The sequence below is a fragment of the Parus major genome, chromosome 6 (assembly GCF_001522545.3).
Source record: "Parus major isolate Abel chromosome 6, Parus_major1.1, whole genome shotgun sequence".
Classification (NCBI taxonomy): Eukaryota; Metazoa; Chordata; class Aves; order Passeriformes; family Paridae; genus Parus; species Parus major.
In genome coordinates this window covers 14858047-14884593 of record NC_031775.1, presented here as the reverse complement: position 1 = coordinate 14884593, position 26547 = coordinate 14858047, and the positions used below count along the sequence as shown (strand labels likewise).

At 38.1% G+C, this 26547-nt stretch overlaps 1 protein-coding gene across 10 annotated transcripts in view; it reads left to right on the top strand.

Annotated features, from left to right (window-relative positions):
- PANK1 (pantothenate kinase 1) overlaps positions 1-26310 on the top strand; it is a 43990-nt gene extending 17680 nt beyond the window's left edge. For 5 of the 10 annotated variants that reach the window (XM_033515680.1, XM_015633051.3, XM_015633052.3 and 2 more), the window contains 6 exons: positions 7170-7522; positions 16629-16882; positions 18437-18613; positions 18948-19071; positions 23753-23878; positions 24482-26310. In XM_033515680.1, the coding sequence (XP_033371571.1) occupies positions 7170-7522; positions 16629-16882; positions 18437-18613; positions 18948-19071; positions 23753-23878; positions 24482-24541 (1094 nt within the window). In that variant the 3' untranslated portion in view covers positions 24542-26310. Of the gene's footprint in view, positions 1-6; positions 113-7169; positions 7523-8867; positions 8887-15615; positions 15771-16628; positions 16883-18436; positions 18614-18947; positions 19072-23752; positions 23879-24481 lie in introns of those variants that run through there. The other 5 variants (XM_019007209.2, XM_019007210.2, XM_015633053.3 and 2 more) reach the window with 4 other exon arrangements.
- Positions 26311-26547: the final 237 nt, after the last annotated feature.

Genomic DNA, 26547 nt, shown 5'->3' with positions numbered 1-26547 from the left:
GGCGGCGGGCGGCCGCTCCTTGCCGAGCAGCGCGTCGGGCGGCGCCCAGGGTTCTGCCCGTCTCGCCGCCTCCCCGCCGCACACATGAAGCTCATAGTGCCCAAGCAACACTGTGAGTAACGCCGGGGCGCTCTGGAGCGTGGGAAGGCTCCAAGGGCTTAGTATGTGCTCCTTTCCCAAGTGTTGTTAGAATGAAGGAAAAAGTGAATCTGGGGACCCGGAGCAAGTTATTCTGACTGGCGGGGAAAAATATTTGCAAACAGCTTAAATTTGTAATATGCTTCTAATTTAGGAAGTGTTCGTCAGCTGCTGTCTATTTCACGTTTGGTTTTAAGGCTGAGAGTCAAACTTCCTATTTGTTAATTCTCTATTTCCTTAATTCTCTATGGATTATTGATAAGTAAATAAGTATTAATAAGTATTGCTTGCTTGTAGGTAGGGAGGTATTGAATAATTCTGTGGTAAACTCTGCAAGTAAAACGATTTAGGGGAAAAAAGTACTGTGTTTCTTTTTACTCTTACTGTCCTAGCTCTTTGCATAAACCCACAAATGTTTGCTTCTTTGTTACATGTTCAGCATGTTCCAAAAGGGTAATGGGGATAGTCAGAATCACAGCTGCCTGCTGCCAAGACTTAAAGATGTTTCTACTCAGTAGGAAGTAGTGTGCATTCGGCTACTCTAGGTTTTGGGTTTTTCCTTTGTTTTGAAGTGAATATTTTAAAAACTTTTCTGGTTAAACAGAGCAACATATTTAGAAACTATCTTGAAGAGCTGCACCTTTAGCAGGACTGCGTATTAGCCAATGCATTTTCTGACGTTTTCAATGCTTTTGGTGAGCCATTCATGCTGCTTTCCCCTAGAGTGTTATCTGAATTGGTGAATCATGTAGTGCTTACAGTACCTGTTGATAGATAGGTTAAATTTGATAGACAACTAAATTATCTATGACCAAGTAGTTCTCTGTCACAAACTGTTTTTATAGTCTTTGTCCTCCCTCACACTTTCTTAATGAAAAAAAAAACCTTCAGAACTTGGACTTGATTTGTTGTAACTAAGAGAAGTCAGCACTTGCATATCAAACTCTTTATATTAGTAAAAACTATTCTGAAGCAAAAAATAAAACTTTTAGGGATTCATGTAATCACTTGATTAAGAAACAGTGGGGGCCTTGGAATTTCCATCCCATCTCGAGGGAAAAAGGAGCCCATCAGAGTACTAAGCACAGCTGACTGACTATATTGCCCAATATGTATGACAGCTGAATCTTCAAGTGTGGAGTTTTAGTGAAATGAGGCTTTAATGAAAACAGCAGCCGAGGGAAGTGCTTTGTAGAACTATTCTGTGGGCAGTTTATTTGCTGATTAAAATATATGAATGCTTGCTGATAGGCTTTTTAACATATATATATAGTTTATTTTGTACAAGAACAAGTTTGAAATTTAGTATTAGTCATACAGGAAATATGGATAGCATATTGTCACCATTTTAAAAAATTCATTACATTATTACTCAAATTGTCCTGGTACTGCATACCTTTTCACTGCATCATCCTCTAGTCAATACTACACAGTACCATTTTTACTGTTTTGTTTGGTGCTTTTAATCCTGGTCTTTGCAGATGTTTGTTCTTCTCTTAAGGACAGATTGCAAAATGAAGTGCAGTTGCCACATGGCATGTGGAGACCAGTATTGATTGCAGGGTTTGCTTTGTGTGGTGGTGAAGATAATGAGATAATTGGCATTTCCCAATATTTCAACAAATGAAGCCTATCTTTCTGCAGCAATTATTCCTTTAAACTCTTATTTTATTGATTGTTTTTACTTTCTGACAAAGTGAGGTAGAATTCTATGTTCACAAGTCTTTTTCCCCTCTCGGAAGATTTCCCATGAAATCAGTATGCTTTTCTGATAAGCCTGCTGTGAGAGGGGACTCACCTAGTACTGCCTCTATTGGCAATCCTGTCTTTGCTTTCCTTCTTCCTTAGTTTAACTGGATGAGTTGTCAGGGTTGTTAACTAGGCTTGTGTCAGTTTTCTTTTTCTTTAGAAGTCAGTTTGTGGTATTATAACTACACTTGTGTGGATGGTCACACCTGTTTAACAAAAAGCTCTCTGCTTTTGGGTTTGAACTTTCTTTGGGGTTGATTGTAACTTCTGGGTTTTGTCTGTTTGTTTTTCTGGTGAGGAGGAAGACATTCAATAAGCCCTTGTTACCGAAGATGAACTGGAAGTCTTCACCTGATATGTGTGCATCATTTAGCTCTAGCTTTCTAAGGTTTGAGGAATCTTTAATTACTAAGCAGATATAATTAATTTTTTGAGCTGCATATTCTAGTTTTGTTCAAAGAAAAAAATGCTTCCATTTTATTTATTTATAACTTTGTAAAATGGGAAGAACTAATTGAAAAATATGTGTAAACTATTATCCCTTTATTTTTTTTAAAATAAAAATCAGCTTTCAGAAGCTGTAAGAATACTGTGCCATGTTATGTGTCTTGTTTTGATGTTTTGGGGTTTTTTTCCTTTTACTGCTTTTGGCTTTCTCACCTCTTCTGGACCCAATTAACACAGGAAGTCTCTAGATCATCAAAGTATCAAGCAATGCAAATTAAATGTAAATGAAGTAATAGAAATTCAACATAAGTGTGTTCAGAAAGAAAAGCAGCCGAAATGAAGATATTTCATCTGAGATACTTATGACTAAGATATCAGAGTATTTGATACCACCATTCAAATTACTGATAAAAAAAATTAAATACTGTACCTGTCTTGAAAATGTACAGGCACTGTACATGTACCTGAAAATACAGGTCTTGTAAGAGAGATATATAAACTGAAACAGTTTTGGCAAAAGAATAAAGTGCTCCAAGCTGGTCAGGAATAAATCCAGGGCTCAGGTGCAGAGAAGAATGTTCTCTCCAGCAGGATTCAAGCACAATTTCTTTCTGAATGTTGAGGAATAAAAAGATTCATCTTACCATATGTGGTGGTTGTTTAAATATATGAAAAGGATTAATCTTGGTTATCTTCTTCAATGGGGGCAAATGTTACTTGATGACCCAGGAGTTCCCTCTCATTCTTGCTTCTCCTGAGCTCTTGTCTGTGAGGAGACTGTTGTGATTTGATATTTACTTTCCACATGCCCTCATTATATTGTGTGTTAAGCATAAGATTTTTAAAAATCCAAGGTGTTGAAATCTGAATATAATAATGTCTTGTAGGAATAGCCTGATACTGCAGAGTTAATGCAGAAACTAGGTAAAATGTATCGTGGAATTTCTCGTGAGTGAACCTTTGCCCCAGATACACAGCTGTTGGTGAGCATCAGATTACCTACTTATGCAATGCTGTAGATACCTTCTGTTTGCATTGTCACATGCTTCTGCAGTTAAATTTTGGACTAGTACAGATTTTTATCTCATGATAACAAATCACAAAGTAGTTGGGACAGTTTATTAACATAAAGAGAATTAATTTTTTAAGAAGGTAAGTAGAGTCTTTGATTTATGCCAGACTTCTGATAACATATGATATATCTTCATTCTTTCTGTATGAGTTCTATAGGACCTAAAACTAGATTTTACAGTGTTATTTTTTGACTTACTGCTGTGCAGCAATGCAGTAGAATAGGTCTGCTTTTGCCACAGTTATAGATTCAATTGATCCAATAGGGATCTTGCATACCTACTGAAAAGAGAGATATCAGCTTATAAGCCTTATCAGACAATTTTAATTAAGTGCATTTTTTTACATTGTAGGAACATTTTTGCAACATACCTGGTGTCCATGCTGCTCATAGTACATCACACAATTTTGAGTAACTAAGATCAGCCTGAGATGTGGGTGGGATGGATTTTATTTTCCCCTCCTTGCTTTCCTGACTTTTTGTAATTCAGGGACACTTAAGTTATCAATGAAATACAGGATTTCCAGTTTAAACAAACCAACAGGAAACCTCAAACACTGCTCACCATACCCCCCCCCCCCCCCCAAAAAAAAAACCCCAACAAACCAACCCAAACAACAACCCACAAACCAAAAAAACATACCAAACATAAAAACCCAAACCTCCACAATTTTCTCCCCATTTTCCCTCAAGTCTGTGAAAAACTTATCTACACAAACACCTTTTTTTCATACCCCCTGGCTGTAGTAGTGGGCAGGCTCTATTAGTTTTGATGGCCTCTGAATCATCTTACTCTCTGGATTCACAGAGGCAGCAAACCCCAGGAGCACCTTCAGTCTGTGTGTATATTGCCATTAGCACCACATTCAGTGGCCCCAGGAAAGCTGAAGTATATAGGTACCAGCTGAGATGAATTATATATAGATGCAGAGAAGAGCTGATGGTGGGTCAGTGGTGCATTTTGATTTGGAACATACTGATAGTAACAAAAGATACAATTAATACATTTTAAAATAATCACTGGAATACAGAAGTGTTACAGAAGTGTTTTTACTCTAACTGCACTTGTGCCTAAGTTATATGAATTTCAGTTAGAAACTTGGAGACTTGTTTTTTTTCCTAAGTGGTCAACCAGTCAAGATGGTTGTTGAATTATTGCAAGTAATTCCAACAGAGAGCTGGTGTTAGAAGTTGAGAAGAAAACTAAGTTGTTTTTCTGCATGACTGAAATACCTGGTTTTGTTGTCTGATCTTGGGCTCTTTATTTGTGCTGAAGAAAACTGCTGGTGTTCTAAAAGCAAAGTTCCTTTCTTTCTGCAGCAGTCCATTTGGCTCACAACAAAATGAAAGGAACTTAGAGTCACAGAGAGAATTAACTAAAAAAAAAGTGTCCTGGTATTTCTGCTCGCTTTATAAATGCGAGCATTATGTGTAGCTATCCCAAGAACTATGCAGACTTGAAGAAACTTCATAGTTGTTTTCTGCAGTACTTATTCTGTTATTTGGTTATAACTCCTTAAAATGTTAAGATATAAAATGAAATGTCTTGGCAGTCATTTATGAATAACTCTCAGCTGTTAGTGTTTTAACACTTTTATTGCTGGCCTTGTGTTTGATAGGAGGATGGAACACTTCTTGCATCTCTTAAAGGTGAAATCTGCACTATGGCTTTAGAACAAATGTTGGTGCAGGTAGAGTGTAGCAGGTTTTATGCCCTTAATGAAAAACATTAGAAATTGGCTTATACTTAGCTACAGGCTGGTGCTGCTTTTAAAATAGAACTTCCTGCTTTCATATAGTATACATCTGAGGAGGAGACTTAACTGTTCCAGTGGGTCAGGTAATTAAAGTTATCAGTAGCTTTAATAAAGATTTCTGTAAATCACTAATGGGATTGTCATCCTGAGCTCCACCGCATTGGAATGTGGTGCGGTATGGACCAAACAGCTTTCACATAAATATTTACCTTGTACTTTCAAAAGTGTCTGTTAGTCTATAACATATTTTTCTTCTTTAAAATAAAGCCTGTTTTAGAAACACTTGTTTTGAATTCTTCCCATTTTGGGGAATTCCCATGTATCTGCATAGGATTATGTATATTCCCAAACCTCAAATTAGACTTAATTTCACTGTCTTTATGCAGCTTGTACAGCATGGAAAAAAAAAAATAAAATCAGACCTTACAACAGATAACCACAACTTCATTGGAGTGTATGCATTATGCCTGCCTTGTCCGTGGGGGTCTGGGAGGAGAAACTGATGATTCAATTACTGGCATACAGCAATGGAGTGAAATAACTGTTTTAAATATCTGACATTTAAGGATTGGTTTGTGCAGGGGGAGCATATTAAAAATTGGGGCATTTAGACAAATTATTCAGCCAGATGATGATGAGACATTTGTGATAAGAAAAAAAGACTAAGCCTCTTTCAGCTTGAAACTGAGTAACTTAATAGTGATCTGTGATCACATGAGGAAGGACAGTGTGATAAGTACCTCCTATGCTTATTAAAGTGTTTGCCCCAAGTTGTTTATTTTTAGGTTCACTGGCAGAAAAATTAGCTATGCATATGGTATTTATGGTTTCAAGTTTGTATCAACACCAAGTTGAGATGCCCTAGTTGGTAGAATCATTTTTCTAGCAAGTCCGCCTGATTCTCCCTAAAAAGCAGGAAGGTGACTGTGTGACTGCTATTTTCGAAGTGTGTCTTAGATGTTAATCATATACTCAGTACTTTTAATTTTTCCAAGAAACATTGCTAGCTCCCTCCATCTACAATGCCTGTGTATAGATTTTGTATTCTCAATTCTTACTGCTTCATAAACTTACCTGGCATACTATTTAATATATATATGTGTATATATTTATAAGTGGAGCAGGTAGACCAGCTTATTCAGGTCTTCTTATGGGTTTCCTCGATAGTTATTTTCTCTTGCTATTAATAAAACAAAGATTTTGGAGGACCTAGGCCAGCTGTGGCAAGCTGAGAAGCAAATAGTGGCATTTTTTATATAATTATGTGATAGACTAACACATATACGAGCAAAGGGAGTCTACACTCAAGGGATGGGTCTGTCAGTGGTAAATACTAAACATAAGCCAGCTCACTTTTGGCTACTATATACAAGTGCTGCAGTCAACAAAGCTGCTGGTTCTGGTGGGTTGGAGTCTGGAGGCCTCCTGCATAATGGGAGCTCTGTATTGCTGCACTTCAGAGACAGCCTTGTGACCGTGGAAATTCTGACTGAGCTTGGAAAGGCAATTGTAAATGTTACACAGTGGGAATATGACTTGAGAAGTCTTGTTCTCCTGTTTGTTTGGTTGTTTCTTCCTCCTCCTCGTTGCCTTAATTCTTAGCAGAATTGGAGCCAGTTGGGTGAAACACAATTTCATTTAATTTCCCACCCATTGGTGCTGACTGGGAGAAATGCAGTAAATGTGCTCTGTCAAGAGGTGGTAACTGAAGAGTAAAATGATTTCCTGGGAAAAAATGTTTTCATTTTATTAAAACCTGCTTCTTCAGACAATAATATTTTAAATTTTTCTTTATTATTTTTCTTAACTGAGGCTTTATGAAGGCTTAACCTAGAGATGTGTTTAAAGCATATAAATTGGATGCAAGTGACCCCAAATTCTCAGGAGTAGATACTGCCACTGTGCCTGCACTGAATTGTCATTCAGCAAATTATTTAAGTGATTTGTCTAGCTTGTATATTTATAGTGACTTTCTCTTTTTTCCTCCCTAAACCCCTTGTTCTTAGCATTCCCATGGTTTGGAATGGATATTGGTGGAACGTTGGTTAAACTGGTCTACTTTGAACCTAAGGACATTACTGCAGAGGAAGAACAGGAGGAGGTAGAAAACCTGAAAAGCATTAGGAAATATTTGACCTCCAACACAGCCTATGGTAAAACTGGCATTCGCGATGTCCACCTGGAACTGAAAAATTTGACAATGTGTGGACGCAAAGGAAACCTGCACTTCATCCGCTTTCCCAGCTGTGCCATGCACAGGTTCATACAGATGGGTAGTGAAAAGAACTTCTCCAGTTTGCACACTACGCTCTGTGCCACGGGAGGTGGAGCTTACAAGTTTGAAGAAGACTTTAGAACGGTACGTGAACAATTCACATGGGTTCAGTGGGAAGTACTTTGGGAAAACATCATGAGAGCCCATCTATTAAAACTTGCTGGGAAAATAACTTTTTTTATTCCATCCTAACTGTTTAGGAGCAATAGAATCAATTCATATTTGTTAGCTGGTGGCATATCTGAGAACATGGAGAGGGCAGGGAAGGGTATTCTACTGAAGTGTTGCGGTGCAGGATGTTGTTAGTAAATGTGGAGTTTTTTTAGAGCACAGCTGTGATGATCAGATTCTTCATAATCAACTGAGGGTATGTTATGACAACCTAGAAGCCTGATACTATAGGTACTTGCAAACTGGTTGTCTATTGGAAACCAGATATGAAACCATACAGGCTGGAGATTTGATCCATGTTCCCTTCCCTCTGTATTAACTTTCAGACTGAAGTTAAGAGTCTGGAAGATCAACCATGGAGCATGGGGCAGAAACAGTGTGTGGGAGCATAATAAAACCAGCTAGCTTTTGATTTCAATTCTGTGAGTGTGCCATTTTATGAGATGAGTAAGTCTCAGATCCCCAAGGATTTAAAAATAGCCTTTGCAGGGAACTCCAGAAGCTGATGTAAACATGAAGTTTTTCACTAGAGTACTCTTCAAAGATTGATTGTGGTGCAGAAGCATGGAAGATCTGTTGTACAAACTATGTTGAAGAGAAAAAGCATTTGGGAGGCAGTCATCTGTTGTGTATCCATCTGTATTGGGACATACCTTCATTTATTTTCTGAGGAAAAGAGACTAATCTGATTGTCCCAGAACATTGTCACTAAGAATAATGTGAATTATTTACTTGACTGGTGGGTCTGGCACTTCTGTCCCTAACTTTCAACCTGATCCTGAGGCTAAGGGATGGCTACTGGGTATGACAGGTTACAGCTGCTTTTCTGTCTCTATGTCAGTCCAGGGAGCTCTCATATTGAATGACCAACTGCTGTTGACTGTAGTCCTTGGCTCTATGTTCTTCATTTTTAACTCCCAAACATCTATTCCTGCTGTACAAGAGGTTTTTTTCTTTGTCAATACCCTTCTGTCATCAATATCCTCGCATACCAGAGGACCGGGATTCTGAGGGGGAAAAAGAATGCTGTAAGAGCTCAACACAAATCCCAAATGTTAGGCTGTTGTGCAGTCACTTTCAGTGAATATTAGACTGTTTCCATGTCCAAGGAAGAATTATCAAGTTTCTGAATTGGTCTAGTAGTCCATCACTAGTGCTAGATTTCTTGTCTTTTAGGTTGATTGCAAGTCCCTTACAAGTTAGAGTCTACTGATGACTAAGTCCTCAAAAACCTGTTTGCCTTGCATTGTGTAAGGATGTTGGCACCACAGTAGGAGGTGAGTTGCAGTTGTAGTCAGTGTGGCCGCAGTTTAGGTGTTTCTGAGTATCTTTTCATGTGTCCTGGGTATGATTCAGGCCCCATTCTTTAGTGACAATGGGAGTTCACTTCAGGACTTTTGGAAGAGGCTGACTATCCCCTTGGAATGGTCAGTCTCTCCAAATTCATTCTTCCTGCCTCATGTGATAACAGCTGCAGTTGCTTAGTAAGGAAGTTCATGTCCCTCACTCGTACAGCTGTAGAACTGAACTGAAAGGTGCCTCTCAAAGGTAGCTCTCACAGCTGATCATTTCTCTTTGTAGCTTTGGCCTTACAGGCTGTAAATATGCAATCTATGGTGAGGGATCAGTCTTGTCTCAGCTGCAATATAGTCACTATAGCAGGGGGAGACATAGCTGGAGGAGTTTGCCAGCTGTTGAACACAAATAAGAGGTCACATAACAAATGACCAGTGGACTTAGGCATGAAATTCCACATTTCTGCAGTCTTGTTAATATCCTGTGCGCTACAACACTTGTAGGTAGTTTAAGACAAACCCCATAAAGGCTGGCTGGGGAGTTTTATCGCATAAAGCAATCAGTGCACTCCCACTAAAACGAGTGCTTGGATACTTCTTACAGCTATCCAGTTCCATACCTTCCTTTATAGCAGGTGTTTCTTGGCTCAAACTGGAATATCCATAGAGAATTACAGAAGCAGAATATTACCTATTACATGGAAGTTTGCTTGCTTAATCTCTCTCAAAGGGCAGAGTGTTCTGGGTACTGGCACTTAAATTGTCACACTTCATTAGCCACGGTAACAGCAGCTGCCTCTCAGTGAGTTCTGCTGTGTATAAATTGTCACTGGGCAACAGCTTCAGGACTGCTCTGTCAAAGCTCAGAAATACCTGTTTCAAGTATTTGAACACCAATGCACCTCTAGAAGGAAAGAATATATGCCAAGTCTAGATCTTGCTATCACAGGATTCAGTATTGTAAAATGCTTTATATGGAGGAGACTTTAAATCTTCCTGTTTGATACTTACAAGAAGTGTAGAGAAACTAAGGTAAGTTTGTAAAATTACTTTCAATAAAAAATTCTAGCTAAATGCTAGTAAACTCTAGCTAACTTGCTTTTGTTTTGGCCCTTTACTTTCCTGTGTATATGCTTTTAAGTTACTTGTTTTTCCTAGTATTTCTCAATGTTACTCTAAGATTGCATAGATTTAGGACAAAAGATCCAATATATTGCAAAATAACATTCAAATCCCAAGGAAGGAAGCCCTCTAAGATTACAGTAGCTTTTCCTCCTTAAAATAGAGAGGCAAATACCGTTGTTACTTGCCTCTGTTGCCTTGGTTCTGAATCCCTAAATGAGTTAAATAAGTTTGATCTAGATGTCTATGTTGCTTTTGTGTATTTAAAAATATAACATAAAATGGTGAGACATAGTCTGTTTAACTTAAGACTGGCTTTTTTTTTTTTTTTTCTGTAAAAAGGCAACTAAATCTACAAATCCACCTAGGTTTAGCTATTTCACCTCCCTCATATGATCTGCAGTGCTGGAGAGCTGGATACCTGAAGAGGTCTCTGTGGCCTGCATGCTAATTGCTGGCAGTATGTTGGATCTTTTGTCAGTCGGTAGCTTGGCAAATCATGTGACTCATTCTCAAGATCTGAGTGCTTCCTCTGGAAGTAGGAAAATTGACTCTATTCATTAAACTAGACCACAGAAATAATTTTAACAATCATATGGTTATACTTAATGTTCATTGAAGAGCACATCAGTAAGTAATTCACCAAAAGGACTGTTTCCAGCCTAGGGGTTTTTTACTTGCATTTTTGTTCTTTTTTTATTTCCTCTCTGAATGGTCTTTATGGCTGGCTGTCTTTATTTTCAGGTAACAATGGTATTAAGGCATGGATGAATCTACAGCCTGATTCTGATTATCCTTCTTCCTTTCCCCAACTATGTACTGTCACTTCACATATTCTAATGCTCAAGTAACCACTTCTGTAAAAGTAAGGAGTACTTAGACTTGCTTGTGAGATTAATCTCTCTGTGCTGTGACTCCTCCATGATGGCACAGGAACAGTACTTGCACAGAAGTTTGCTGTTAATGTAATGAGGAATAAATTTTTAGGTAGCCATTCAGTTTTGTAAAGAAACTCAGTGTAAAGGATGGGCAGGATGAGAGAAGGAAGGAATATTCAGACTTTTGATTAAAACCTGCTCTATTATAAAATTTCTGTTGATTGCAGTGGCTCAAAGGTGGGATTTCTATATTCCTTTCCTGAACAGACAGCTGCAGAACCTGGCTTGTCTTAATAGAAATTTTACTCCTGTCTTCAGTGGGAGCAGCATCTGTGCTAAAAACCTCCAATCACAAGAACATTTGGGACAGGAGAAGAAATATCTTACCAACACAGACTCAAACTGTGGCCTTGGCTTCCCTTAAAAGAAAATGCTTTGAAAGTGAGCTTGGCTGTTGGATAGTGCCAGTTATTAGATAATTCTAAGGCTTGACTTCATGGTATGAACTGAATGCCTGAGGATGACTTATGGACTGTGTTCATCTTAAAACAAATAAACTCACTGTCCTGTGTTGTAGGGTGAGTAAGCTGTGCAACTCTTTCACAGTTAGTATGAGACACTCAAAAATCATCTTGCTGAGGAGGCTGAAGGTAGGGGGCTGGAGTTGAAAGCAGCATCCAGAGAATTGGTAAAGTAACCTCTTTAGAGGGAATAGGGAGAAACAATGTTCATCTCTTCCCTTCCAAGAGGGAAGAGATCCTTGAGGCTCGCTGTGCAAGAGGGCAGAGCTCTGCACAGGATTGCTGATGAGTGCTTTTTTTGCCCAAAGCTGATATAGGGTGAATCTTCTGCCTCAGTGAATGTTGGACTTGTAGTTTATTTGCATTAGATTTTGTTTTGTTTGAATGTGAGTGGTTATTTTCAGCTCCATAAAGTAGAAGGGTTGAAATGAAGATAATCAAAATATAAAGAAAGCAAAGTCTTTATGAAAAGGGAGGAGAGGTGATGGGAGAGAGATGGAAGGAAAAGCTAGATTGTAAGCTATTCTAAGAAATAAAAACTGGAGCAATGCCCAGCAGACATAGAAGTCAGAGTGATATGAGGCTATTGTAATTGATAATTAAAAACTTGCAAGATGTTATGTTCCTAACAGTTTTTTACAGAAAAAAAAAAATTTCTCATTGGAAGTCCAAGTGAAAAATGAACTTGCAACTGCATGTAGGTTCAGACTTTCTTGTGTTCACCAGATTACAGTAGAAGTGGTTGAAATGTTTCATGAGCTGGAGCTTCATTGAAAATATGTCTGCACACCAGTGGTGATGCATTAGACTTTAACCCTAGTGCATATATGTCATAGTTACCCTCAGCTCGCTTACAGAGGACTGGGTGAAACCTTGCTGAAGTGGAAGTATTTGCTCACCCATAATAAAAAACAAATGGGACCCAAGTCTTTGATTTATGTGCTTCCATACTTGAAAGCAGAAACAAGGTGGTACCATGTTTTTTCTTTTTATACTGCTTGATATTTGAATGCAGATAATTTTTTTTAATGTTATGCACACTATTTAAAAAAAAAAAAAAAACAAAAACAACAAGAAACAAGAGAAACAACAGAGAAATCCAGGTCTAAATTTCAACAGGTAGCACAATTTTCCAGCACTTTTTGCAAGAGTACAAGAGATGGTCTTTCATTCTTCTTGGAACAGCATCTGTATGAAGTAACAGCAGACTTTGTATCCTTGAAATCGGCTGTGTTTCAGGAGTTTGTTGCTAATGTCATGAGGGAAATGTTGGCTACATTCCCTTGGTGTGTTGCACCTGCTTGCAAGCATGGTTGAAGTCCTAAGTCACTCCTTTTGATGGTCCTGGAGAGTTTCTTGAGATCTGAAGTGTTTTGTTCCCTCCCCCAGTATTTGAAAAGCAGTCTTAAAGAAAAGAGGAATAGCTACAGTCTGGCTATAATGCATAAAATATTTGCTTTAAAAAAACCATGCATGTGGTTTCCCTGTAATCATAAATTTTCCCTCCAGGGTCCTGTATACTACTTTGTTCTGCAGTTGTTTTTCTCATAGCACAACTTTCTGACATAACCTGTAGAGAGGCACTGTGCTGGATATAGTCACAGGAGTGCAGAGTAGGGTAAGTTGACCATTTTGCTGTCTGCCTTCACAGTAGGAATTGTAAAGAGCTGAAAAATACCTGCAAATGCATTTTGTAATCATTTGCTTCTAGACACAGCTTCCATTTTTGTTATGCACATAAACTTTGGTTCCTCTAAGGAGAAGAGGTTTGAGCAGCTGAAGGTTGAGGGTGACTAGAGTGTGGTAGGACAGGTGATGGCAGCAGAAGAAATGATTGCCTACTTGTAAATTAATTACAATGGTTACAGGTAAATCTATTCTGCAATACAGTTTTGCTGCTCTGAGATATTGTGAGCAAAGTAACAGTTGTATATGCAGGGAGGGGGACTGAATTGTGACCGTGGCTCTATCCTGGCTTCTTGTACAAGATTGAGTTACTACATTTCTTGAAACTTTGCCCTACTTTCTGTTTAGAAATGAGATCAGTGGTAAGTGATTTGGGGTGATCAGTAAGCTATTTGGGGCCTTGGGTATATGGTGGCTGCAGAACTTTTGGTTCTCTGAAGGAAGGTGGATTGACATAGCATGCTGATGCCTATCTTGATTATTCCAAAAATCAAATCCAGACTGCTGCAATGACACAGGAAAATAGTTTTTCAATCTGCTGTGAATATCATACAGGAAAGGAAGTGTGGTGGCCAGGCCAGGTCCGTTGGTCTGACCTGGGATGCCAGGACTTTCCCAGAGAGAGCGGTCCCGCAAGAGATGGCAATCCCTGGCCACCAGGTAACCTTAGCAAGGGGCAGCCTGTGGCTGCAGGTGATTTCAGCTCAGTGATTTCAGCTCTGCTTGTGCGGTTATCCCAGGCTGACTCAGAGAGACAGGAGCGTCGTGTGGCGATTCCGCAGAGACAGCCTTTATTGTCCAGTGGCTCTGTGAAGGGTAGCCAGGGACAGCAGCTCCCTGCTGAACTGGGCAGAAGCTGGAGGAAAGCCAGGGTGGTACTGGGGGGAAAACCAATGGGATCAACGTAGTCACCAAAGCATGGTGGGATAGCTCACCATAACAAGAGAGGATGGTGCCATCTAAGGGCTATCTCTCCAGGAGAGGCTTGAGATAAGCTTATCAGAGCTTCCTCAAGGCACATTCTTCCAAGGGAAAGCCTTGGCAGGCTGACCTGCCTCCACAAGAAAGCAGTAACAGGACTTTCTGCTTATAGTATATCAAATGTTAAATATAGCACAGAGCTATAAAAAGCAGACCAAATTTCAGTGTGCCTTTTATACATTGAGGGCTGAACCTAATAAAACCCCTATGTGTAATGCTTGAGAAAGAACCTGATTAGTTTCTCTTGTTTTGTTCTTACAGAATTGGTGAGGTGAGTTTGTAGAATCAATGGGTTTGTCTGTGGTTTTGTACTGATGTCAGAAGTGTTCTACTCTGATTTGTATTACTTGTTTATGTCTTGCAAGGTCTCTGGCTAGTGCTTACCTGTTTGTAAAAGTGTAACATGGATCAGGCAAAAGCAGCTTGTGGCTGGGTATTTGGCTTACATTAGAATAGAGGTTTGGACAGTAGGGGCCATAAACCTGCTAATGACTCATCTTTGTACAAGAGCTCCTGGTTCACAGCACATTTGTGCATCTGTGTTAGATCGTGTTTGGTCATGCTGTGTCCAACTTACACACTGAGGTGAGGAAACTGACACTGCAACACATAACCTGGGGGAAGATCATGGGTAGTACAGAATATTTCCCTATGTCATCCAGGTATGTGCAATGTTTGTTGAACTAAATAAATCCTGTAAGGAGTGATGATTTAGTGGACTCCATGCAATGTTGATTGTGATAAAGTGCACAAAGGTTTATTATGTTGATACCTTGCACCATACCTTGTCTTGTGTGTATCTTGGAGCTTTTCCTCTTGGTCTAATAGTTAGAAATCAATTAAATCCAAGATATTTGTGAAGTAGCCTTAAGAAATAATTTTCTCACAAATTATGCTTATTCTTCATATTTGGTAGCTAAATGGTTCAAGTCTTTTATGCTGCATTTCTCTAATTTTAATTTGTGTAGCAATGTGGTAATAAAAAAAAAAAAAAGAGGTTGCAGAAGTTGCAGGAGGAAATACAGAAACAAGAGGAAATGATTTCCACCTCTCTCGCTTGTCCTATGAATAACTGAATCTCTCTTGAGGTCCTTGGGACTGCTGGTTTGGTCCTTTTGGTCTTACTTCTTTTCCCTGGTTATGGGATTTGAGGAATGGCAAGTAAAACAAAAGGACAGACCCAAACAGTGGGATAGCTTTCACTTACAGCAAGTTAGAGCTGTGTACAAGAAGAGTAAAGAGTGAGCAGGGGAGATTTAAATAGCTTAAAAGAATGCAACCTATTGACCATGTCTGTTCTACAGAAATATCTTCCCTGTTTATAGTGCCTTAATATAGCTTCCAGAATTAAAAATAGGACATAGTTACCCATGTAAACCTTCTCCATTAGCCATTATAAAAACATCCTGCAGTATGCAAATGCTGGAGAACCAGCTGTGTACTGTGTAACTCCATTATACTCTGTTACTTTTTTTTTTTTTTTTAATTTTTTTTTTTTTTTCTGGAAAGTAGAGTTAGGCATGACCTGCTTTGCATGCTTGAGGATGAAAATGACCTCAGGATTTGGATGGGCAGCTTTACAGGTCTTTTTTGCTCTCTCCTCTACCTAAAAATGGAAAGACTTTCTACAGTTGGTCAGTGTGTCCTATTATGAGAAAGGATGTTACTTCTCATTCAAGTGAGTAGAATACTATGGCAAGTAGACATGTCTGTTGAAGTACAGTCATGGTGACCTGTGAGATCTCAGAGGGAATGTCTTTTGTCAGCTTTTGTTACTGGTTGTCTGCCTTTTCTTTAAGTTATATTCTGCTGGGGGCATGGGCTGGACAATCTTTTTGTTTGGATTTTTTATATAGTTTTTCACCAAATATAGGGGTTATGTTATGCCTCTGTTTTTGACGAGGCATTTTAAAGTGCTCATTGTAATTTTAAAAAAGTAACAAGAATAACTACTGATATATACTAAAAAAAAAATCCCCTGTATATTTAATGCATATTAACATAACATGCACATCTTAATGCTTCTATTGAAAATTTCATTAAATTGCTGGGAAATGTAGTTGGATGATGAGCTGAAGTGCTTTGTATCCTGAGGAATTCTGCTGTGTAGGCACATGTCTGATACTTCCCAAAATCTGCAGAACACAGTTCCTCTTGGGCTGGGAATGAAGGGAAAGACATTTATTGTGTCAGAATACTGGGCAGAAATTCCTGTGTGCAGAGCCCAGAATATCTCAAAGGCAAAGGGACTAGATGGCATTACTGCATGTAATGTAATGTAGCACATCACTGTTTTGGGAGGTACCTGTTGTCAGACAGATAGTGAATTTTTATTTCAGAATTCATGCTTAGATCTTTGTGCTGCTTACATGCTTAGATCTTCGTACTGCTTACGTGCTTAGATCTTTGTACTGCTTAAACAGCATAATGTGTTACTATTCAAGTGATCAGTGCTTCAGTGGAGCCTTTTGTCCTTCTCAGTGTTGTATTACCCTTGGAAATGTGTGTTTCTTAATTTCTTGTTATTCTTTTACAGATGGCTGATCTACAGCTCTATAAACTGGATGAATTGGACTGTTTGATCCAGGGTCTCCTTTATGTTGATTCTGTTGGTTTCAATGGCCAACCAGAGTGCTATTATTTTGAAAATCCTACAGATCCTGAACAGTGCCAGAAAAAGCCTTACTGCCTTGATAATCCATATCCTATGCTGCTGGTTAACATAGGCTCAGGGGTCAGCATCCTAGCTGTCTATTCTAAGGACAATTATAAAAGAGTGACAGGATCCAGGTAAATTCACTTTTGTTTCTTTTAATTGTTTTCTTTTCTCCTTCACAACTGAACAGGTAGAATTAGAGAGTGTGATCAGTAGCTACAGTTCCAAATTGTGGATGTATTCCCATTTCTTTTAAAAGGTACCAGTAGCAAGGCTGAAAATATCCTAGTATACCTTCAGAGAGGGTATCTATGTCAGGGAAATCATTGATATGTTCAACTTTAGATCTGCCTTAGTCTCTTGTTGGTGTTCTTACCTATTTCCCATCTCTTGCTGTGAATTATCAAAATAAAACTGTCGCAGCAAGTGAATCTTCTCTCCCCTGCATTCCGTTGTTTGGTGCATGGTATATATTAAAGTTTCTCCCGTATAATGCACATGACATGTATATATATCTTCTGTTGCCTTAGCCTAGTGCATGCCTTTGCCACAAGGGTAGCCACGAGCCATTTCTCTATCTGCAGTACAGGACACAAGTTCAGTGGGAGGCACTGGATTTCCTGCAGTTCTGAGTCTTCTTCAAGCACAGAGATTTTGGCATCTTTGGTAGATGTGCTTCTAATCCTTTCCACTATGGAAGAAAAAACATGACCACAGTGTGTTGACTCATTATAGATGATGAAATCAATACTGTCTTGTGGCTGGTTTGCAGAGTTTTCTACTGTTCAGATACTGAGTATATTACACTGCTATGAGATATGTTCTGAAAAACCCAATAATCCAGGAGCACGGACTAAATAGTGTTCCTGTCTGACCTCCTGTGGTTTTTCATGAAGTACAAATGTGGTGTCTCACTGATCACCTTGTTTTCAGTGGCTTCAGTTGCTGTGACTGTCGTCACTGCAAATAAGCTAACTTTGTCAGTGGCCAAGAAAGAATGAGGAAGGATGTAGAGATTAGTAAATTGAAGCTCATGTCTGTAAGACTGAAAAGTCCAAAGTAGAACTTTAATGAGTTAGCAACACGTTATGCACAGTTAAATACTCCCTGCTAAATTTATGTAGTCAGTAAATACTGTACTTGAACCTTTACAAAATATTCAAGTGAGTGCTCCTTGCTTTGAGTTCTTGCAGAGAAAGAACATTCAGGGCTGATGCTAGGCTTGCTTTGAAAAGGAGCCAACCAGACTGCTTCCTGCCACTGGCAAGGGGGACAAGATCTTTCTTGGCTGCCAGCCCTTGTAGATTTACCTTTGTTCACTGTTCATTCTTTCCTCACTCACTTGAGTGCTCTGCTGGCTAATTATTCTTGTGCAGAAAACTTGTTAGAGTGCTACAAATAGCGAAGTGGTATCTGTGGTGTTGGATTGGACCTTATTCTTAGCTAACCCTTTAGTATAATTTCTCCTGTTTAAGGATTAAAGACTCAAGTCTAGTTCAGTTAAAACCACATGGGATGACACTTGTGTTAAATAGGAACTCAGTGGAGAGTGTCGGTGCTCGCTCATCTGAGGGAGGAGTTGTGAGATACAGTTGGCACCTGCGTACAGCACGTTGTAAATGGCAGTCTGAAGGGTTGTGGTAAAAGCTGGTTCAATCTGCTGGTCTGAAGGGACTGTACTTTTCTAGCCTTGGAGGAGGAACATTCCTGGGCCTGTGCTGTTTGCTCACTGGCTGTGAGACATTTGAGGAAGCTCTGGAAATGGCCGCGAAAGGAGACAGCACCAACGTGGATAAGCTGGTGAAAGATATCTATGGAGGAGACTATGAGCGGTTTGGCCTTCAAGGATCTGCTGTAGCATCAAGGTATGTGTTAATCAAGCTGTTTGTAAGCAGTGCCTTGGGAAACTTCCTGTGCATGCTAAACTGAGTGCATAATCCCTGGACTATGCACTGTGTCCATGTGGAAATGTCACTCAGTGTATCATGGGGTTTGTCCTTAGATCTCTCACCTACTTCTGGTGCTTTTTTCTTAAATAGGTGTAAGTAATGCCTGATGCATGAGATCCCTGTTCACATTTCAAATCTGTCACAAAGGAAAGGTTATCAAATCCAGCAAAGGTTGCTAAATGATAAAATTTTAAGGTCTTTTATCACTCCTGAATATCTCATGTTAAAAGACATGGTCTTCCTCACACAGCTTTGGTCATATGATGAGTAAAGAAAAGAGAGATTCCATCAGTAAAGAGGACTTGGCCAGAGCTACTTTGGTCACCATCACCAACAACATAGGTTCTATTGCTCGCATGTGTGCATTGAATGAGGTAAGTTATTTACCATGAGTTTAAAACCTTTAGAAACAACAAAGTGAGATTATCAGGATGCAAAAATGCAAATTGCTGATGTGGTAGGTGTGTCCTGGCCTTGGTAAATATGCATATATTTAATGTCATGTCTTGTGGCTTGTTATGTGTATGCTTTGATGCAAAGTGTAAGGCTGTTCAAGCTACCAAGCTAGGGAAGAGGGAAGAAAAATTGTAAACATCACTTTGAGGCATTGAGCTTTACCCTGGAGTGTGCAGTTGTTCTTAAGCTGTAATACATAGATATTAACATGTTTGCAATACTAATTATTACTCTATTACTTTGTAGTTATTTACAGATTTTACTACAGAATGACAGATTTTGTTTTGAATACTACTTTGCTTGGATTGTTTCCATAGCAGGATAGGTTCAAATTGTGTATTGTTTTAAATGTTTGGATAGATGCAAGCTCCATTGCACTGTGTCAGAAAGAAGAAAAATGCAGTTCATTTTTCTGCCTCAGACTCCTATCAGATGTTTATTACATTCTTTTCATTAGGCATGATAAATAGGGATGGATTGTTCCATCCATCACTTCAGCTTCCAGCAGTTAAAAAACAAAACACAAAAAACCCCACCACAAACCCAAACATTAGGCCCTTGCTTTTATCTGCAGATTGCATCCTTTACAATTATGTGGAAACTAATACTTTTTATCTGCTCTGAGCAGATAATGAATTCATATAATTTTTTTAATGCACAGGTGTTTTAGCTGCACAGCATTCTGTTGGTAGAAAAAATTGCTGCTGCTTTTATATTTTTAATCAACAACATACACACAGAGCCAGAAAAATTGAACAAAACATACCCAAGAAACTCACCAAACTGCCATCTAATCATTTTATTGGGTCCTGTCTAGCTTATGACTTTATCAGAAATAGTAAATAATTAATCACTAGTGCTTTTGGTGTGTGTGGGTTTTGATTTGATTTTTAATCAACCTTTGTCACATCTCACTCTTGGTATTTCCAAGACAAAAGGTCCTAATACTTACTCTCCTAACCTAAAAAAAGAGAAGACACTCTTTTATGCACTCCTTCATTTTGTCTTTTTAATCTATTTTATAGTTGTAATTTTAAGATTGAATTATGAGATCTTCATATGGTATTCAGAGTGTGGTTGCTTAATGAATTTATGTGATGGCATATTGATAATTCTTGTGTTCAGAGCTCCTTTACTAACAGTTCATAATATCTCACTTTTGTGAGGATGGAACTAATTTCTAAGAAATAATCAACACTCTCTCCATGGTCTCATCTTAAAGTGGCTAATTTGGAGCCTATTTTGTGTCTGCATAATCAAGTGTCTCTGTCTTTCTCCCTTTTAGTTGTGTCATTTCATTTTTTAAATTTGAACTTGATCTGCCATTTTTTTCCTCAGTCACGGGATATAAGTCTCTTCAGCACTGCTATGCTGTTCATTTTTTATTCTCTTTTGATTTTGTATGCCATTAGTATGTTTGTTGCTCATATTCCTCTCTAGAGGACTTTCAAAACGTACCGATCTGTATAAGTTGTAGTGTATGCTCTATAAAATGCCACCGATAACCTCCCTTCGTTGTGAAAAGTGGCTACAGACTTCTTTTTCTTGGCAATTCGACTCTGTCGGTCAGGATGATTCTCTTTCAGTGTTCTCTTTGCTTTCAGCTTCTTTACAGTGTTGCCTTGTGGCATGGAGTTCAAGCAGCATTGTACAGGGCTATCAAAGCATAGAGAGTTGCAGCAGGGAACCACATGTGGTGCATTCAGAGGAGGAGATAGGCTGCTAACGAAACTAATGCTTCTGAGTCATTGTGTAAAAGCTCCTAACATCTTTGTTCTGGGGGCAGGCCTCTTAAAAACTGATGTGATCCATAGAATCTTGTGGAGGAATGTGAACTGATGTGTTAAATATTCTTCATTTCCCAGTGTCAAAGCAGAATTTCTCCGACATTTGAAGTAAATCGTTGTGTAGTTTTAGAGAATGAAAACTTTATTTAGTCACTTTACATACTATTAAAAAGAAAAACATGCAGTATCATTTCAACTAAGCTAATCTTCAAATGGCTTGCTCTTGGGGAAAAAACCATAATGCTATCATTCTGCTAAATAATCTGGACACCTAAATTGCCTTTGGGAGAAATGGCTCTGACTTACAACAAGCTTGCTGAATCAAATCCTCAAATAAGAGCTAAATAAACAGTTGAATATGATATTCTTTTGTGAAGCTTGTATGTATTAGATTAGGGTTATGGTAAAGCTCACTTTTAGGTTGACAGAATCAATTTATGCCCTGAAGCATGACTTTTGATAAGTCTTTCCCAATGATTGCAGCTTTAATATTGTGTTGAAAATGACTTGCATATGTGCAGGAAAAAACGAGGCTGGGGAATAAATTAAATATTCTGTCTGCAGAACTTCAAAGCAAGTTTTCTTGCACAAAGTTGGCAGTGGGGTAGAAAAATTCCATAGTCTGGAACCATTTGACCACAGACCCTTTGAAATGGCCTGTCCTAGGCACAGCAGATCTGCATAAAGGAAACTGATCTCCTGTTTATACTTTTCTTATTTGCAGAACATGTAAGTTTGCATCTGGACAAGCTGCATTGCGAAAATACGTGTAGGGTTGTTTATCGTGTTATTGCTATAGATTTCCCAATTCAATTATATTGGCAAATATGTGAATATACTACATTAAAGCTATACTATAGCTTTTTCCTGCAGGGTAAATTGAACAATTTAATAAGACCCCACAGAGTGAAAGAGTGCATGTCTTTTCCAGGATGCTGTAATTTGATTAGCTTAAATAAGCATGTCACCACCATATCTTCAGCAGTTTAAGATTTTTGTCTTTCAGGTTTGAAAGTTTCAGCAGTGGACAATTTAAAAGTAAATTGACAAGACTCCCTTAAGGGGTAGCATTTCCACTTCTGAAAAACACTAAACTTGTTTTTAGTTCAGTTCAGAAAATCTAGGAAACTTTATATTATTAATACAGTTTTTATCCTTGTCAGCTCAAGGAATGTTTGAAACAAAATTGAAATTTGCATGTTAATATACACTGTTATTCTAGTAGTTATAACTAGTACTATTAGATTTAAAATTTGCAGTATTTTCTATACTGTGTCTTAGGTATTGCTTCTGGTAACAGTAGCTTTGTTTTTATTTTCAGAAAAAATCATGCACACATTGAATTGAAATGTAGATTCTAATCAATTTTATGCTATGGCATTACAGGAAATTAATTAGTTGCATATTTGTTACTCCTTTGTTTGAAGTTGCTTCAGAGATAAAACTGCCTTATCTGAGGATGCAGGGTGCTTTTGGCCATGTTCCATAACAGCATTTTGAAATTTAAGAAGTTCTTATTTTCACTCATAAATTCCCAAGTATGAATGCTTGCTGATGTGACTGCAGAGTCTAAGGAGATTGATGACTGAAGCTAAATTATTGAATAAAGTTTGTGTGGCTGTGTTTGGTTTGAGGACAGTCAGGCATGTCCATCACTCAGTCAGCAGAATGGGTGAATGAGTTACGGTGTCTGGGGATCAGCTCTCTCCAACACTGGGAATTCCAGTGAGGATGTTCCCTGGGGTGTGTCACAGGCTTGGTCCTGGACCTGGCACGACTGTGGCTGGAGCACAGGAGTTGCTACAGAGCCAAGTGTTGCTCTTTAGAGCTGGATCAATATAGAGGGGTAGCCCTTGCTAATTCTAGCCCCTGTGCAGCCTTTCTGGCAAACTTCCGCAGAGGACTCTTAAGGATACATTCCTAGGGCTCTTCAGGACTCCTGTAAAAACTTTTATCTCAAGGATGTAGTTTCTTACTGAATCTTCTAGACAAATTCTAGTGTGTGGTGAGCATCATCTGGTACACTTGCAAAATGCAAGTGCAATTCCATGCATAAAGGGCAGAACTGGGCTTGGTAAGGTAGTTATGGGCATTGTTTAAACACCACACAGAACCACTGCTTGCTGCAGTGATGTACATACAAGTAAGGATGGTCTGTGGCTTTCTCATTGGCAGCCTAGTGCTGATGGTTAAAAAAAATCTTAATTTCCTGAATGAAAACTGAGTTCATATGAGCTTTGAAACAAAGGAATGACATATATATCAAGTCTTATGTATAGCCCCATTTCACCTGCTTTTTGAAAATGGAGTCACAGTCCTGATAATTGATAATGAAAGATGCTCTTTTCCATCTCTAATGTAATCCTTCTCAAATATCCTTCAGAGGTTCTTCATCTGGATTTGATAATCATTGTGATCTCTGGGAAGTTGTTTCATTTAACGGGGGGGGGAAAGATGTCATTTTGTAGCCATACACAATTTAAAAAACCAAACACCACCACCAAAACTCATAATCTGAGTCATGTTGGGAAGGTTGTGATATTTATTCAATATTTTAAGCAAATATTGATTATCTATGATAATAGCCCCTCACTTTCTTTGGAATATGACTCTGCACCTCCCTGATCTTGCAATGTCTCTTACTTAGCGGTCAGTTACTGCAATATTTTTTGACTTTCCAGTTTGAAGTATTTAAATATAGCCTAAAATTCCCATTTAACTTCATAGTAGAGGCAGAGGTACATGTTAAATAAGACAAATAATTTAACTGAATATAATTTTTCTTGTATGTTTTTCAAATTCAATTTTGCAGAACATCGACAAGGTGGTGTTTGTTGGCAACTTTCTCAGAATTAATATGATTTCTATGAAGGTGCTAGCATATGCTATGGATTATTGGTCCAAGGGACAGCTAAAAGCTCTGTTTTTGGAACATGAGGTAAGGAAATGTGTTGAACTTTTATTTGTAAGTACAAAATTCTTGTATTTCTTTATTTGGTGAATTTGAAAGGGAAGAAATGCCATTGCTTTGAATTGCAAGCTAAGTTTTGCATAAATGCTATTTAGTTTACAAATTTGTTTAAAAATACTACTTGTTAACTCGTGGGTTTGATCACTGACTGTGTGGTGTGTGTTATTAAACTTTGCCCTTTTCTTGTATTTGCTTTCTGACCCTGATAGCAACAGTGTTCATTTGCATGGGCTGGTGTGTGAAATCCTTGAGTATCATTCATTTTTGTCAGCATAATTTTGAGGTGACTACCAGAAGGCCAGGTCCATAATGGAAACTTCCCTGCCTCAGTACAGCATCAGTATTATGGTTTTGTAATTTATTTTTTATATATAATTTTGGGAAACTATGTGAGACAGGCCCTTTCTTCTACCTAAGGATGATCTTATTGAATCATATTTTACATAGAGCAAATATTTGGCAGGGCTGACATTCTTTTAGTTGCCTTAATAGAACTGAAAACTTTATGTTCATGTTATGTCTTATTTTGGAATTTGATTGGTTTTTGTTTTCTTTTGTCTTTGTTCAAAGGGTTATTTTGGAGCTGTTGGGGCTCTTCTAGAAATGCTTAAAATGACAGATGATCAGTGATGAAGCTGTCTGAAGAGATTCCTACTGCAGATGCTGCTGGGTAAGAGTGAAAGCCACTACAAGGATGGAAGTGAAGCCATTATGGTAGTTCTGTCTACTGGATTTGTAAATAATTTAAAATCCTTTTAGCCGATCTTTAATTTCTGGGGTTTGACCTTATACTTCTGAATTCATACTGGGAATTACGAGATTTTTTTTCTGTACACTGTATTTTTTAGGGGAAAAATGTGCAAAGTGGCCAAACATACAGATTTTATGGATTTATTTTAAAAAATTGATACTGTTTAATGTAAGACCTGTGATATACAAGGCATCTGCTTTTCTTCTGGGGTTTACTGATTAGTGTGGTAATTTTAACTTCATTTAGTAATCACTCTAGGAGATTTTTTTTTTATCTTATTTTCATGACGTTTCATGATTTGTTCTTGGTTTCAAATGAAACTACAAAGCTGATGCATTTTACTGTGAAAACTAGTCATTGATTTTTTTGCCTTTCCTTTCCTTATTAGATGAGACACTTTAACATCTCTCTACCCCCCTCAAAAATAAATTTGCAACCATTATGTGGCTAAATGCATTTCTTCAAAGGACTGTGAGGAAGCTTGGTAATAACAGGGGGTTTAAGATTGCAATTTTTCACTAGTCATGAATTGCAGCAGGAAGAGAATGCCAGCTGGTTTTGCAGGGCTGATTCTTCTCTATAATAAAAGCTTTAAAGAAGATGTGTACTAAAATTTTAATTATTCAATCAACACTAAAATGAAAATCTGTTTCTGATTAAAACCTCTGATCAACATGAAGAGTTCTGTAGTAAAGATGTTATTCACACTTGCTATTAGATGGCAAAGGGAGATTGTCGTTTATTTTTAAGTCTGCAAGGTTTAACTTGTTCTTCATTGGAAACAACTAATAACAGCATTATTAAAAGCCCAATTACTAAAATCAGAAAAATACTGACTAAAGTACTTTCTGCTTTTAAACTAGTATTAACTTTCCCTCCAGGACAATAAAATTTGAGTGTTTACTCCAATACAGTATTTTCTACCTTTTCTGATTTGCGGACCTCTCTGGGTTTTTTTTCCCAAGTTAAATTGAGATCCCTTTGAAATCCATGTACTTAGGTTGCAGCAGAGCATGTACAAACTTGCTTTCCTTTGACACCTTGAGGGCTCACAACTGAGAGGCCGAAAAGCAGTTCATAAATTATTTTGTCTTGAAAGACTGTATGTGATGTCACATAATGTAAATGACTCATCAGAGGGACAGTATAAAATTCAGTATATTTTTGGAAGGGGGTATATTTCACTTTTTTAAGTCATTAGCTTACATATCTCCCAAATGTTGAAAGGTGGTAACATTAACTGAAGTGTTAACTTGTCTGATGGTAATAAAGACCTCTACTGTCCTGCCAGTTTTAATGTATCTGTGGAATTCATTTCTTGAAAGCAATGATGTGACATACAAAATACATTTTTTTGTGACATACATGACTACTTATTTCTATGATAATCGTTTGGTTCTTGCCATGCTTTTACTCTTCATAACAAAGCTTTAGTCTTTGAAGCCTTTTGCCTCCTTGAAGTTGACTTTAAAGAACTGTAACAAAAATAAGAGATAACACTAGTGTTGAAGTTGATATTTTCTGTAATATTGAGCTTAAGATAAGTGCAGATGGTTCTGCTCAGTGCCTCTATTTTTCTAATAAAGAAAATAAAACTTTGATTTAGGTTATTGGCTAAGTTTTGCCTGTGAATAAAGATTCACTTGTACATTGTTCTGTTTTTTTTAAGGAAATGTTCAGAATGTTAACCAGTAACTGTGCTTCTTATGATAAACAGTAGAGGGAAGCATGACATCGGCCATCTAACTGCTTGTTTCAGAGAAAGAGCTGTCTTTTTCTCCGTTGTTTATTTTTGAAGGCAATTTGACATGGGAATGTCTGTGACTTTGGTGTTCTTGCATTCTTCATATTTGGGCTTGTGAAGGAAGACTATAATGTTAAGTAA